The 15,858-nt window shown below is 36.3% G+C and overlaps 1 protein-coding gene across 2 annotated transcripts in view; it reads left to right on the top strand.

The window, feature by feature from the left end:
* The window catches only part of HIBCH (3-hydroxyisobutyryl-CoA hydrolase), a 50,840-nt gene that overhangs the window by 30,698 nt on the left and 4,284 nt on the right, over positions 1-15,858 (top strand). For both annotated transcript variants that reach the window (XM_075512439.1, XM_075512440.1), the window contains exons 8-13: positions 1,803-1,948; positions 2,867-2,953; positions 4,928-4,986; positions 5,781-5,862; positions 12,242-12,361; positions 12,635-12,668. In XM_075512439.1, coding sequence (XP_075368554.1) covers positions 1,803-1,948; positions 2,867-2,953; positions 4,928-4,986; positions 5,781-5,862; positions 12,242-12,361; positions 12,635-12,668 — 528 coding nt within the window. The remainder of the gene's footprint in view (positions 1-1,802; positions 1,949-2,866; positions 2,954-4,927; positions 4,987-5,780; positions 5,863-12,241; positions 12,362-12,634; positions 12,669-15,858) is intronic.

Genomic DNA, 15,858 nt, shown 5'->3' with positions numbered 1-15,858 from the left:
ATTTTGAAATGAGGGATTGTTTTGCAGTCATAGAATATCCAAGGGGAGACAGATGAATAGAAACATAAAACTAAATGACAGTATCGGCATCAACATTCTAGATATGATGGCTCAAACTGAGAAGGTAAAATGCAGAGTAAACTATTTGGAATGTGAGTACAGATGAAAAAGAAGTTAAGTGATGAATTGGGGTTAATACAGCTTAGGGCTTTTAAAGGGTGCCAACAAGACAGCATTTTAGGAGAAAAGCTGTATGTCTCAGTAGCCTGTGGGATGAGGAATAAATCAGTGAATGGCAACACGCACATCAGTGGGAATAGGAATAGAATACTACAACTATAACTGATTGGAATTGGCTCCTAAAAACAACTTATGTGATGTATTAGAGGCAGCAGAACTAGGGGAGGACCAAGAGGGAACCAAAGGAGAAGCTGAGAGATGGGTGAGAACATAATGAACTTTAAAGATTATTGAGAAGAAGAAAACACTGCAGAGAAGCTGTCTGAAAGAAACCTCCCCTTGATTCCATCCAAGGGGGAGGAATATTCAGGGACCTCTAATTTCCCACATCTTAAAATACTTGTCTTTCTATAATACATACATTGACTCTTTTGTGACTGAAAGCAATTACTTGTGAGTGAAAAATTACCACCTTCTATCAGAACCCCATTTAAACTCCCTATGTACATCTTAATCTTCGCAGTTAATATCTCTGCTTTGGCAAGTGTTTTCTGAGTTTCTTATTGCTCATTTGTATTCTTTTTAATTTATTTTAATGTTTCATTTATTCTCTCAAAGTGAAAAAACCAACACCACACCTTTAATTTCTTAAAAGACTTCCCATTTCATGAATGCACCATTGGTGATTTTTTCGAAGTAGTAACTGGACATTGCTTCTTTCCATTTTGATTTCTGAGATTGATATAGCTAAGCTTAAGTTTTCTTAAGTTTAAGTACGTTAAAAGGTACAAGAAGTGTTTGAATTTATTTTGTAGGTGATTAATATATAAGAGAATAAGGTAGATATTGACAAAGTGATGATTTGAATTATTTAAACTTTGATAAAAGTAGTTACGTATTTTTCAATTACAACTTTTAAAAGTCTTAAATTTTATTCACAGCTTTGAATTTTTAAAAAAATTACTCTACTCTGTAGATTTAAAAAAAATATATAATGTAAGACAATCACTAAACGGGAAAGTTCTATAGTTTTTTTTTTTAAATTGCAGGTTAGTCATAGTCCTGTCAAAGAACCAGATATTAGGTCAGCATCTCGTGCCTCCAGCTTCAGGAAAACCCTGGCAATATTGTTGATCTATTAATGAATTCTCAGCCCCCAAATTTGTTCAAACTTAGCTGTGCAAGAGGCACTTCATCATTGTTTGATATTTTGATTGTAATAAAAGATTTCAGAGACAAAGCAGCATCCAGTTTGAGTTTGCACAAATTATTTCACAATTCTTTGTGTCACTTGTGTTTTTTTGCTGAGAGCACGCTTGATTCTTCAGGCATCTAAAAATGTCTCAAGTTGTTGGCAAATAGAATGAACAGTATTGTCTGGTATATGTTTGTAAATTATGTGCCAGGGGAAAGGATAGTTTGGAAGGTGTTCAAGAGTTTGCTTTTAGGAAGGGTTTTGATGACAGAGAAATGTCAAACCAAGTCAAAGAGAAACTTGGGAGAGAGAGCCCTGACTAAGTCAGGGAGATGAAAGTGAGACAAGAAAAAATAGCTACTAAGTTACATGCATGATTAGGACAAGTTCTTCTCCCTTCACTTTTTTTTTTTTTGTTTTATTACAGGCCTTTTTCCTGATGTAGGTGGAGGATATTTCTTGCCAAGACTATCAGGAAGGATTGGCTACTACCTTGCACTAACGGGATTTCGGCTGAAAGGAAGAGATGTACTAAAAGCTGGCATCGCTACACATTTTGTAGAATCCGAAAAGGTAAGCTGCTAACCAGTGCTAGCAAGGGCGCAGCCTACAACCATAATGACAAGTTTGAGCTGTGTAGCACACGGATACACTTTTACCAACTTGAGTGTATGCAGAGGCGCAATTACATTAGCTGGCCGTGTACTGTGAACAGGGATGGTAAGATACTCTCAAGCTGTCATTATAACACTTGCCAGCTAGTGACAGCTTTGCTTGGAAGAGGGAGCAAATGTTGCTGTCTTCATGATTCTACCGTTGAAGGGCATGATTTACTAAGCATACTTGAAGTTGCTTGAAAAATTGTAAAATTTAGACAACAGTGTCTGAAATTAGAGATTATTTGTACAACTGCAAAGTTTTTAATCTAGGTAACACCCCATTAATGTGTTCTTTATCAGTCTCCTTAAAGGAGATCCTATTTGTTTCTTACAGTGGCTGTAAGAAAGTGTAAAAATTAGTATATTTGATAGAGTCAGAGTCATAATGTTCCAGTAACTTGCATGGACATAAGCAAAGGAGAAACAGTGACTTGCTTTCCTTCTCTGTGTAAAGACCCATGACTGTCATTGTGGAGCTGGTTAGACACTATTTTGAGCACAGCATGGTTGCCAGGCTCCTGCTCTTTCCTCTCAGACTGTTGTAGGCTGGCTTTACCTGCTGCAGCTGTAGCACTGCATTGGCAGTCTGCTTGGGAAGCGGAGTTCTTTGCTCATCACTGCAGACATAATTAAATCCACATGGTTCAACACTGAAAAGTGAACTCTGGCTCCTTGTATCATTTACTTGGTACTTCTAAGATCTGTCCAAAAGTTGGGGGAATGGGGGGGTGTTTATATACATATGTACTATATAGTACTATTACCATTGCAGTAATAATCCAAGTAGTACATTTTGGTTTACTTACTTCTAATTAAATCTTATTTTTAATAGCTACCTGCCTTAGAGAAAGACCTGATAGCACTGAAATCTCCTTCAGCAGAAAATATTGCAGACTTACTGAACTCTTACCATGTGAAGGTAATCTGATGAATTACTGAAATCAAGCAGAATTATTAAATACATGTAAATACAAATTCTTTTTTATCCATGCTACTGATAATTTGTTTTATGGCTAAAGGTTTCCAAACTCTTTGCACTCTATAACATACAATTTTGTAGCACTAATGCCTACAGTGGTCAAAATTAAAATTTAAAAGTCTTTCTTCACTTTTTATTCATTTTGGATGCCCCTCAAATTCCTATTGTGATCAGCTCTCTCTTTGTATGTGTGTATGTAAGTTTCCAGCCAGTAGCATGATGATGCAGAAAATATATTGCTCCTTAATTTTTCCCCTGTTATTCTTGGATTTCTAGCATGCTTTGCAGAAGGCAAAATAGATAGCCACTAGCAGCCTGGGAGTTGTACGTGATGGCAAGTGCAATTTGGGGAGTTAGCCTGAAATTCAGGGATTCTGACAAACACAAACAACAGGGGTAGAACTACTGGCCTAGTCCAGAGGCTGCAGAAGTTACAGTGCCAGTTATTAAATGCTACACTGCTGAATTGGAAGGGGATGTTATATTTCCATCCCAGAAACTTTATCGGCCTGAAGAAATACTTTCCTAGCTTGATGCAATTGATGTAAATTTTAACATTATTTTCATGCAGAATATCCGCAATCCAGATTTGAAGCCTGAATTTAAAGGCTCAAGTTGTTCCTTTAATTTCTCAAGTATTTTATATATTTGTAGCCTTGAGATAATTGAAAGATGGTGAATAAGCACAGGAGTTATCAATAGGATAAGTATTAGTAGAGTGCAGATGCATTGTAGGGAAAGCATCTCAGGTCTTAAAGTAATATTTTCAGGGGGAGAAAGGTGCTGTTTTCCCAGTGGACAAACCCATAGTTCTCTGTTGTGATTTTGGAGGTGAATGTAACTGTATTGGTAATACATAATTAGTACTTGTATTAGCCCCATGTAACAATGGACATGAAAATAAAAGAGTTTGGCTTTACAATCAGTTTATTCAGTGGCTATTTTAGCTGTTTTGATGTGCATTGTAATTTTGTTTCAAAAGAAAGGAAACTTCTGGAGTAAAATCAGCATTCAGTGTATTCAGTCAATTTGAGTATTACTCCCCAGTTGTTTGGCTTTAAAATAAGTAGTGTCTACTCTTGTTATTTCTGTTTTGGAATTACTAAATTCATATATAAAGATTAATTAGAAAAATAAATGGGATAAGCTAATTTACATAGTAGTACTGATTATTTTGACAAAATAGACAGCTATGAAATAGGAGTGATTATATGTTGCAGTATACTGCTTTACAAGAGGACATTGAATGGAAAAGGAAGCTGTGTATTTTTAGGTTCCCTGTCATTTCAGCTCAGATAACTTTCTCAGCTTCAGCTGCTGTTAGTGGAACATCTGCTTATGTCCTAAACCCCTTAATGCCAGAAGATCTGAAACATTTGACAGCCTTTCCACATAAGGCTAACATCTTTCACGCTCTTTGGTTGTCCAAATAAAATTTTGTAAAATGACAGAGAAAAGATAAGGAAGAGAAATGCTTTTTTTTTTGGTCTTTAAAAAAAAGAAATCTATATATACATGCCTGTATATTTTAAGAAAATCAACTTTTTTTTTTTAAGACATTCTCAGGTTTTTGAGTAGGTTTATCTACACTGGCTTTCTTAGTGTATTTGATAGCAATGTATTTATAGAATAATCATGATTACTTGTGTACAAGATAACTACCCAGTCAAATATGCATAAATAGTAGCTCAGAGCAAGCACTGCATTATGAGGTGACATCTTTAACATTCACAAGATAGTGACAAGTTCATTTATACACACTGCAAAATTGTAATTCATTAAAAATGTCAGCGTCTTATGAATATTAAATGTTCATTTATGATATTTCTGTAACACAAGTCATTGAAATTTCAGTACCGATAAGCTTTTCAGTCTAAAATAACCAAGTAAAATATGTATTTGCTTTTTAAATAGAGCAAAGTTGATAAAGAAAAGGAGTTTGTACTTGATGAACACATGGAGAAGATTAACAGGTATCCAGCAATCTTTCTTCTTTTTTATTCTTTTGGATAGAAAACATGAAGTTAAATCCAGTAACAGATGAGTGTTCCACAGATAAGGTGACAGAAATGACATTCAAGTTAGTCCTTTAAACTTTTTTATCTTTAGGGAGCTTTATCTGAAGCTTATTAAACATTTAACTCATCAGTATATTAAATACTTGAGCATATTTGCCTGATTGATACACCATTATATTAAGTAACTACCCTATGGCACATTAAAATGAACATTTTCTATAGAAATTGGATGGGGATTTGTGAGAGTAATTGTTCAGTTGGACAGGAAATGTTACGTAGCGCATTTATACTCATTGGTGTAAGGCCATTTCCATGACTGTTTGGAACTTCTGTGTATCAGAAAGGGAAGAAGAAATAAGTGAGAGTGATAAGAAGCAGCTAAAACTCTTGAAGAAGAATGGCACTAAGTTTAGAGACGAAAGATGTTGACACCAAACCAGTAGAACGGAGCTGATAGCTAGAGATTTGATGTGTAATAAAAATACAGGTAAGACTGATGGTAGTAATTAAAGTTTCTGGATAAATATCAGAGTTTGTAAGTGAGGTTTATCGAAATGCTAGATATTTGTAAAGAAAGAGGAGATGCCTATCAACTGAGTTACTTAAAACTGAACAGGGAACACATTGCTAAGACAAGACAAATCAGTTGGTTATGCTCTGTTTCTAGTTTCTGCATTACTAGCGCTTCATAGGGAAGAGGAAGGCTGAAGCAGTTCATTCATTTATTGACTGACTTTTTTTCCTTTTAGTCTTTTTTCAGCAAACAGTATGGAAGAAATTGTTAGAAAATTAAAGCAAGATGGTTCTCCTTTTGCCATTAAGCAGCTAGAGGTAATGTCTTCAATGTTGCTAGGGATTTTAAGTCTGGTTCTGTACTTTCTTATCATAGGGCAGACTTTAGTCACCTTATTAACATAACTAATACTATGTAACACCAGTAGGACATTGGACTGAGATCCTCCGGTTCTCACATATAGTCCTGTGGGATTGTCAGTAGTTCTACTTGGACAAGAATATTCCTCTGTATAACCACACAATGTGAATACCATCATATGTTACATAAAATTGTAATCTAGTAAAACAAACAAACAAACAAACAAACTCACTCCCTTTCCCCCTCCCCACAATCAAGGGGTTGTTGGTGACAAAGGTTCCTTTTATAGCTTCTCATTTTATTGCCAAGGGTTGGAATAAAACAGTGCCAGAACAATGTTGTTAGTTTTCTTCCATTCCAGATATCTCATTTGGGTAAACAGCGAGCAATTTATCATCACAAAGCATTTTTTTATCTTTTTAATGCATTTCTGAGTGTTGGATGTAGTCACAACTCAAAAAAATGTACAGTAATACTACACACAATACACACTTCAGCCTCAAAAACAAGCAGCAACTTATATTCATTTATAAGCAATGTGTGTATTTTCTTTTTCCTTTGAAGTATCTGTATTCAGGTGCCTTGTAAAAGTTTGTCTTGGAGCTATTAAAATATTACTTACAATTGGATAGAACACAGACATTTCTCCAACAAAAGCTTTGTTTTAACTTTAGTTATAGCTCACAGAAGTAGTCCTGCTTTTGTAATAAAATAAAACATCTGTCATCTTCAGACTTTCATTTGAGCAGAAGGAATATAATTTTATAATGTAGTATCATCAACATTAGGCATCCTGTCCCAGATACAAATACATTTTTGTTTTTAGTTTTTAATTAAAGATTTAACATTTTGTCACTAGAACTCTCAAACAGTTTTTGAGAAAGACAATTTTAAAATTGTCTTTGTGCTAACCAGTATGCCCAGTCCATTGCAAGAAGTTTAGCATATGTATTACAACAGTAAAATTGAATGAAAGGGAAAGCTAATTTTTTCCCCCACTTGTATTCAAGTTTTATTGAATAAAGTAGTCAAATCAGCTAGTGCCAGAATCGTCATTTTATGTGTTTGTAGACCTGAATCCTACCATAGGCTACCATCATGGTCTTCCCCCAAACTATATAGGCTGTATGATTCAGTTCTTCACTTTTTCCATATGTTATAGATGGCGGGAAAGTACTTACATTAAGGTCTGTAGAGACAGTTTGATAGCATGTTAATAGCAGTCACTTTTGGTCGCTCTTATTTCTTTATAGTTTTGAGTTACAAGGCAGTATTTTATTTGTAGATTTTAGGAAGTTTAGTATAATTCTGCAGGGATATTATATTGATTAGTTTCAGTGGAGGTTGAAGACAATCAAGAATTATTTTCATATAGCTTGTCCCAAGTTAATTTCATACAATTTTATGGTACTTTGAAACATAATCAGACCTAGTGAAACTTTTTAAAATAGCATATAGCCTTTAAAGGGTGCTTTGTTCAAAATACAGTTTCTACTACAAAAGATGCAAGGAGCCTGGAAACACTTTGTTACTGAAATATGTTAACGAGATAGTTTGTTCTGCCACATTTGCTCTAGTTACCCAAACCTGCTCAACTTGCTTCCTTCATCTGCAGCCTCATAACTCACATCTCCCCTATTGAAAAAAAAAAAAGTTCTTGTTCCTTGTTGTTTAGGAGGGTACATTTGTTTCATATTTTAAATTTAGAACTTAAAACTATGTCATCTAATTCAAAGTTATGACTTTGTGTAGCTGATTTTTTTTAAATTCCTGAACAACAGCAAAAAAAGGCTCTTTTGTTGCTTCTTTGGTTTTCTTATTTCATGTCTTTAATAGGACTTTATAGCAGCTTTTTTCTTTCATATGATTCATAAATGAATAACTGTCCTTGGAGATGACAGAAGTTGCTGAACAATTGTCTGTTCTGTTCAAGAGATGAGACTGTGTTAATATGAGTTGCTTCTGTCTCTACAGAAATTTGTCAGGGAAAAAAAAAAGACACCCCACATTTTCTAGCAGGTGCAAGGCTTATTAGTGTGAACAAGTACATAAGTTTCAGACAAGTTTCTAACAGCACACATTCTGTGCTAAGCAGTAGGATTAAGTAAACTTGTAGGATTAGATACTTAATTTCTTCTGTGAAAGATCCACAAAACTGAAGAAGGAAAATACATTTGTGGGGGAAAGAAGTTAAAAAGGGATTCAGGTATAAATCTGGCTTTCTCCAGGAAATGCTTGCCAGTTAAACTGGAGGTTTTGTTTTACTAGGGAAGCAGAACTGTAATTAAACTGGAGAAAGAATGGTAGCTTGCACCCTGGCAGTTGAGCATTTTATACCACCTACAGACAGAGCACTGGCCTGCTGTCACATTGCTCAGAGGAATGGAGTTCAAAGAACTGGTTAGAGCAGGGAACACGTAGCAAAACCATGACAGTCTGAGACTGAGACATTATCCTTGATAGCAGTTCGCTGATTGTGTGAAGCAAGTAATTTTCCTCATCAGTAGGAAGTACCAGGAGTATGTCCATAGATGATAGTTTCCTGTTGCTTTGTGAAACCAAGGTTTCACTTTAGTGTCCAGGTACAGGAACAACAGCACATTCAAATGACAAATACAGAGACTGTAAAGGATTCCGTAACAGCAATGTGTATGCTTTTTTTCCTTTGTTTCCCTGTGTATTTATTGTGATATGTATTAGTAAGCTTATGGAATAAGCCCTAACTGAAAGTCTAATACAAATACCCTAATTTGGAGGTACACCTTGGTACATCCACACTTTGGATGTACAGATACCTTTTAGTGTTAACAAAATGGAACTACTAGTTCTGCTGTAATCCAAGTATGCTGTGAGCCATGCTATCCTAGATATCCTTTTCTGTTCAATCTACAGTACTTCGGCTTTTTACTTTCAAAACATGCCTGCTTGGCAGGCTTTCACATATCTGATACTAAAGTGGTTTGCATGAATAAGAAGAACATAAAGTTGTTAAAATACTACTTGAGAATGGCTTCATAATTTAAATCACATTTTGAACCCTGTCACAAACAGGTAGAAAGCTAGAGTACTAAAACACTTTTTGAACTCATAGTAAAATATTTTTTAAAACCTTTTACTTTATAGCATCACTTTGTTTTTAGTATTTACGCGAGCCAAAAAGCTTTAATCTGGGTGACAGAAGTACCACTTCTAATTGGATGAAGTAAGCATGTGGGGTCAAAACCTGAAAAGCATCAGATCATAGAATAGTTTGGGTTGAAACAGACCTTTAAAGGTCATCTAGTCCAACCCCCCTGCAGTGAGCAGGGACATCTTCAACTAGATCCGGTTGCTCAGAGCCCCATCCAGCCTGACCTTGAATGTTTCCAGGAATGGGGCCTCCACTACCTCTCTGGACAACCTGTTCCAGTGTTTCACCACCCTCATTGTAACAAATTTCTTCCTTATACCTAGTCTAAATCTACCCTCTTTTAGCTTAAAACCATTACCCCTTGTCCTATCACAACAGGCCCTACTAAAAAGTGTGTCTCCATCTTTCTTATAAGCCCCCTTTAAGTCCTGAAAGGCCTTGGTTTTCACATGATGCTTTCTTATAGCTTTTTTTGGCAGGACAGTGCACCCTCTGAGCACTGATACTTCATGATTTAATAGCCTTCATTGTTGCTGGATGAATTACAGTGTAGTGTGCAGGACACTGCAGAGACTAAGAATTACAAGACACCTTGTCCAGACCTACTGGTCAGGCTGGGATGCAGACATTAGCTCCTGAAACTTTAAATGGGTAAGCAGCGAGTGGGTGAGAGATTACAGGAATGAAGCTGGATGGTATCTTGGTAGTGTTGAATTCAAGTAAAGAAGCATTCTGAAACTCTGTTAACAGACCAGTAAGAGTGATATATCTGTCCTTAAGCAGCTTTCCTGTGATGTTTTGGTTAGATACTCATATTTTGTCAAAGCTCATCCAGAATCATTGTTTGGTGCGGACGAACAAATGCTTTGGTATCTCAGAAAGTAAGCGATGGGTGTCTTCACCTATTGCAAGGGAAGTGATATACTGGACCTCTGGGAGGTTTTTTTGTTTGTTTTAACTTAAAGAAATCCTCCCTCAAGGACCCTCAGCAGATCAGGTCAGAAACTTTAATGGGCCTCACAGACAAAAGATGCAGCCACTATTCCAGCTGTTACTGTTGTAAAGGACTCCACTGAGTCAGTGCCACTTAGTTCAGTCACCTTCTGATAGTATATAATTGGCATTCAGGTCTCTTGCAAATTCAGCTTGTAGCTTTCAGGATCATTATGTTGAAATCAAGATGGTCTCAGAGATACTGGAGTAAATGTCAAATACTTCTATGAAGACTTCTTTGCATTTCAGTACTCCCCACTTCAGCCTATCCTGTCTCCTTTTCAGGCTTGTTCCCTAGCACCAATCCCCTCCTCCTCTTTGTACAGAGAATTTATTTATAGATACACTGGTGACTCATTTTTCTGCAATTACATCTACCCATTTTCTTTCCTTGTTCCTCTTCCTTCAGCTTGATTTATGACAGTGCCTCCTCCACCTTCAGCCTCATTGATATGCCAAGATAAGGCAGGTGCTGGATGCGCTAGACTAGTTAAGTGCTGTTTTCAGATCTTCCCCATTTCAGTGCTTGCTTTGACCAGAAAGAACCTGCCATTACCAGTTCACCTAGGGAACCATCTGGTTGCACTGTGCTTACCATTTAACCTGTTCTGAGCAAATACTTTCTAATCTAGATGACAATGCGAAACTCAAAGGAGAAAAGGTCTAGTTCAAAGGTAAAGCCAGCAAGAGCATATTACAGGAAATAATGGGTCCAGTTAAGAGTTGCTATCCATCTGAGACCTACATAGTGATGTAATTAAAGGTATAGCTGGTTTCTTTATTTGCTGAAAGGCAGCTCGTTGTTAGAGAGCTTTACCAGAACTCAGGAAATATTGACAGTTTGAGCCAGCATTAGTCCTTTCTAAACTAGCTTCTCTCTTGAGCGAAGTGGTCAACATGCAAATAACAGAATGACAGAACCAGTGCTTTTAAGGTAGAATTGCACAGCCTCCTGCTTGTATAGCAATTGTATGTTTTCCAGCTTAACTAGGCAAAATGGGTCACTGCTGTATCAGCTGGTGTCTGGAGAGGGATGAAGAGTAATTGGGAGCCAGAAAAGATGTTAATGTTGATGACCTGCCATTTCAGTCTGTGCGTAAGGAGTCTAATGTCTGCAATGAAAATAATGTAAAAAGGCAAATCTTACCATCTGCTGCTTTTCAGTAGTGGTAAAAATGTCCTGATTATCAGGAAATGCCTATTGTACTGTGAATAATACAGAGCTTTTAGTTGGGTGTACAGGGGAAGAAGAGTCTTGTTTAGAGGAAGAAAACAAAGATCAGCAACAATAAGATTTAGCACCTTTCCTGCACAACCCTGAAAGCTTTAAAGCTCAGTTCTGTTTTCTTAACTAGGTTTTTGTCTTTCTCCCCACCTCCCCCTACTGTTTACTGGCGTGCTGTTAATTGAAGAATAGTCACGAGAGCCAGATTTACAGCATTTGTTTGTGTGCCTTAAACAGATCCTGTCTGTTGCATAATATTCTAGCCTGTAGCTCTGTCAAAAGAAGGAAGGCAAGACCTCCAGGCTTCCTATCAGCAGAGCAACGTAGGGCTAAATTACTGCAGCATCTGTTGATCCCAGACAAGAAGCCTGGACAAATATGCATTTATGCTTAATTTCTTTTAATATTTTTTTTTCTTCCACAGTTTTCTTCTTAGTATATTATCTAGTCTTTTCAGATGATCATAAAGCAACTACTTAAAGTTTTTGGCTAATCTCACTATTATTACCTTACTACTCTGACTATTGTACCAAATAAACCTTAAATGCTGTACAATACTAATATCAGCTACAATATCAGTAACATCTAAGAGCAATTCAGACTATATATATGATAGTAAAAAACGGAATATAATTGTTTGTAACACTCGCATTCACTTTGCAAAAGAATCTGTTTGGAAATGGCTTTTAAGCTGCATTAGATTCTCTGGCTAGTAGTAATTTGATCATAAATGATGTGACCTTAGGTGTTTTAGGCTTTCCACAAGTGATGGCATACATCCCAGAGATCTTGCTGATAAAAGTTTATGCAAGTGAGTTCATTTAGTATGACAGCATGGTGGGAGGGAGGGAGAGGAATAGGTATCACATAAGTGAGCTCAGGGAGAAGAGTGCCATTTATTTCACAAAGTTTAAAATGCAAAAAAAGACAGACTTGCAAAGGTGTCTAAATTGAAGAGAATAAAAATAATTGTTATTGTCTTCCCCAGACTATTAATAAGATGTCACCTACATCCTTAAAGATGACTCTCAGACAGCTCAGAGAAGGAGCTTCCATGAGCTTACAAGACGTACTCACAATGGAATACAGGCTGAGCCAAGCATGCATGGTAAGCAAGCAGCTGAGCCCTTTGTCTCTTCCCAGCCATGGAGGGGTAGCAAGTCTATCAGAGACTAAGTTTTATATAGATTACATCAAGGGCTCACAATTTAAAAGTTTTCATTTTCAGTATCTTCTTTGCGTGTTTATTAGGCTGTCACTTTCTTTTTTCCAGTTCCATGTCTTTACATGTAACTTGAAGGAGACTACATTAATGATAGTCAGTCGGGAATGGTAGAGGGCTTTTATTAAGAAAACTGTGGTAATTTTTTTTATCTTTCAGAGAGGCCATGACTTCTATGAAGGGGTTCGGGCAGGTAAGCATGCACACCAGAAACGTTTCTCAAACTTAATAGTATGAAAACTCACTGTTGTGTTGCTTCTCTGGAGGTTAAGAAAAGTGCATGCAGCAACAGCCCAGAGAACACTTCCCAGCTTGTGACAGTTTTTACTTATTGGACTGCTGTATGGCCAAAATTTATTATTTGTTCCAAAGTGTAACAGCTATGTTGCTTCCTTTGTGTAATCTCAGTTTCCTAACGTTATTTATCCACCTGGTAACGCAGCACCATGAAGAGGTTTCACCAGTTCATTGGGAAAGTTCAAAATATATTTAATGCTGACAGTAGTGAGTAGCTATGTGTATAATTTGTGTGTCCAGATTTAGCGTTGCCACATAGCTGGTTCAGCCAGCTATAAGATGGTTTAAGACTCGGAAGTCAAGAACAACTATTTGAGTAGAAAACTGTTCTAACAGAGACTACTTTCACCCACGTCCAAAGTATCTCTGTATAGAGGTGTCTTACTACTAAAAAACTATATATGTAAACTTAATGTTAAATAATTCAGCATTTTAAGGCATTGGTCAAGATAGGTAGTGGTAAAAGTAGAGCAGCAGCTCAGCAAGTTCATCGAGGGGACAGACTTAGGTTCTGTCCTTGATTCTACTGCTGATTCACTATGCAGTTTGTCAAACCCGATGTCACATCTCTTAGAAACTGTAGTAATTATTTATGTACTGTTCAGCACAAGATGAAACAAAGCACAGGCATTTATTTTTCCAAGGAGCTTACAGTACAAGACATTTGGATGAATAACACTTCAGGGTTGAGGGAACCTGGCTTTTAATTCACACAGTTATATACTCAAGTATATATTATCACCTCCTCATTTTTTATATCTGTCTTTATAAAAAGTAGTTTAAAATCCACTTGAGTAGTGGATATTAGTTTAAGTGTTCACTATTAGTAATACCATATTAAAGATAGCTTAGGGTGAGAAATGCAAAGTTTGTTTGTACAGCATGGAAAAAAGTTTCTGATTTTAATTAATCAATCTTTAGCACTTATTAGCAGAGACTCCTGAAGAATTTACTGCACATGTTGAGAAGTATGTGGTTTTCGTTGTGTGGGTAATGGCAACAAAGAGATCTTAAAAAGAATATTCCTATGATATATTCTAAGTCACCATATAAGCTGCTGAAATGTAGTTATTCAGGAAGCGACAAACTCCGAGTCTGAGAGTCAGATGAACACCAAACCAAATTCTCACTTGTAATGCACAAGGTCATTAAACCATCTGGGGATGTGGTAGAGGACAAAAGCAAATCACTTGTCAGTATGGCCAATAAATTACACAAACTGCTTGTAAAGAAGCTGCAAGAACAGCAGTTGGGAAGCTTCTCTTAGGTAGGATGATATAGCAAAGGCTTAACTATATCAGACGAAGAAAAAAAACCCCCCAGAGATCCAGCTGCACTGAGGGGATTGCAAAGAACAATAATTTGTTCTTGAAGCACTTTTGCTCTCTGCTTACTGCATATATCTTGTTCTCAGATTTGTCTTAAAATTGTTTCTCTTGTTTAAGAGTGGTGCAGAATCTGACTCAAGATCATTTTTGTAGTTGGGTCTAATCTCATAAAAATCATTATCCAACAGTGTGCTGAGCATCCTTCTTAATAGGAAGTAAGATTATTAAATACTTCACAGGATCAACCATAGTAAATAAAAATGATTAAAATGTTAATTTAAGTATTAGCTTTTTCTTTATTAAAACATTACATTCCAAGCATTTAAGAGCCAGCTGTTGACCCTGTCTACCACAAGAGGATCTACCACAAAGTAAATTTAAGATATAATAATCAGATTTTAGTTTTCTAAGATTGTTTTTCAGCAGCAATGGCCATAGGTCAGGTTTTAATAACAGCTTTTATCTATCTGCTTCAAACCATAATTTTAATAGGAATGCTAGGGAAGTAGTTAGTTTAAAAGCTTTTTAAACCTGCTTTGACCCGAGGTCAAAATTTCATTTTTCTTTTAGCCAGTTTTCTTTCAATGAGACTGAAAATCTGCTGGCAAACAGTCTTCCCCATTTATGATTCTTGTGATTGGAGCTACTAAAGAAAAGCCAAAACCCTTAAAGCCTAAAATACACAGATCATATTTCATAATTTTCCTATATAATAGTAAATGTGGTCTTCGAACACCTTAGGTATCCATTTTTCACCTTGATTTATAGAATAATACATAAACTAAGAAATGCTTAAGCTCTGGGTAATTTCCAAGAATTTTGTTTTTTAATTCTTACTACGTAAGAAAAGTGGCCATTTTTGGAGTCAGTGCTTAAACACATCCAGGTAGACTACAATCTCAACAGCCTGAGGGGACAAAAATCTGTTAAATTAGCCTCCTAATTATTTGTGCAGGAATGTACACTTCAAATGGAATTGTAAAGGCCTTCTACATATTGCTGATCCTGCAAAGATCTTATTTCTGTATGGCTTCTGCCCTCTCTCCTGCAGTGCTAGCAGCTGGCAGCTGCGAGCCTTACCCTGGGCACACAAACCCCCTGCAGTCAGTGGGGAGGTAGGTAGATTTCATTGCAACAGAATTTCAGGTGCTTAGAAATATCAGTGTCTTGACTGGGCTGAATGAAGCTAAAGAATAGAACACTAACTGAAGTCCGGTAAAGTCACTGCTACTGAACAGAGGGGTTTTGGATTTTTTTTTTTTTCTAAAAACACCAACCCAAACAAAAACAAAACATAAGAACAAACCCTTAACACAATGTCTCTGTTCAGTTACTTTTACCTTAATAAACATCCCTTAGCCTACCTTAGAAGTCTTCAGAATTTTTGTTCTGTTCTTGTAGTGATCGATATCTCAAGCTGGAGAAACACAAAATATACAGAAGTTAATGGAGAAAGGAATATTTTCACAATACTATTAGGAAACAAATATTTTAACTCATATAACATTAAAGATTTCATTGGAGAGACCATTATAAGCATTCAGTTTATCCACCAGAGTAAAATTGGCCACAGATCCAAACAGAAAGATTAACTTGATTACACAGTAGTGACATAGAGTGGAGAATTATCAGCAATTACTACTGTATTTCAGAGTTGAAGCTGTAATAGTATACACACGGACTTTTTTTATCTCCCGTCTATAATTTAAAGCATCTCTTGTCAGTGTTGTCTTTTGTGGGTAACAGTTGAGATTATTT

The sequence above is a fragment of the Mycteria americana genome, chromosome 9, assembly GCF_035582795.1.
Source record: "Mycteria americana isolate JAX WOST 10 ecotype Jacksonville Zoo and Gardens chromosome 9, USCA_MyAme_1.0, whole genome shotgun sequence".
NCBI classification, from domain to species: domain Eukaryota; kingdom Metazoa; phylum Chordata; class Aves; order Ciconiiformes; family Ciconiidae; genus Mycteria; species Mycteria americana.
This window is presented reverse-complemented; position numbering and strand designations above follow the sequence as displayed.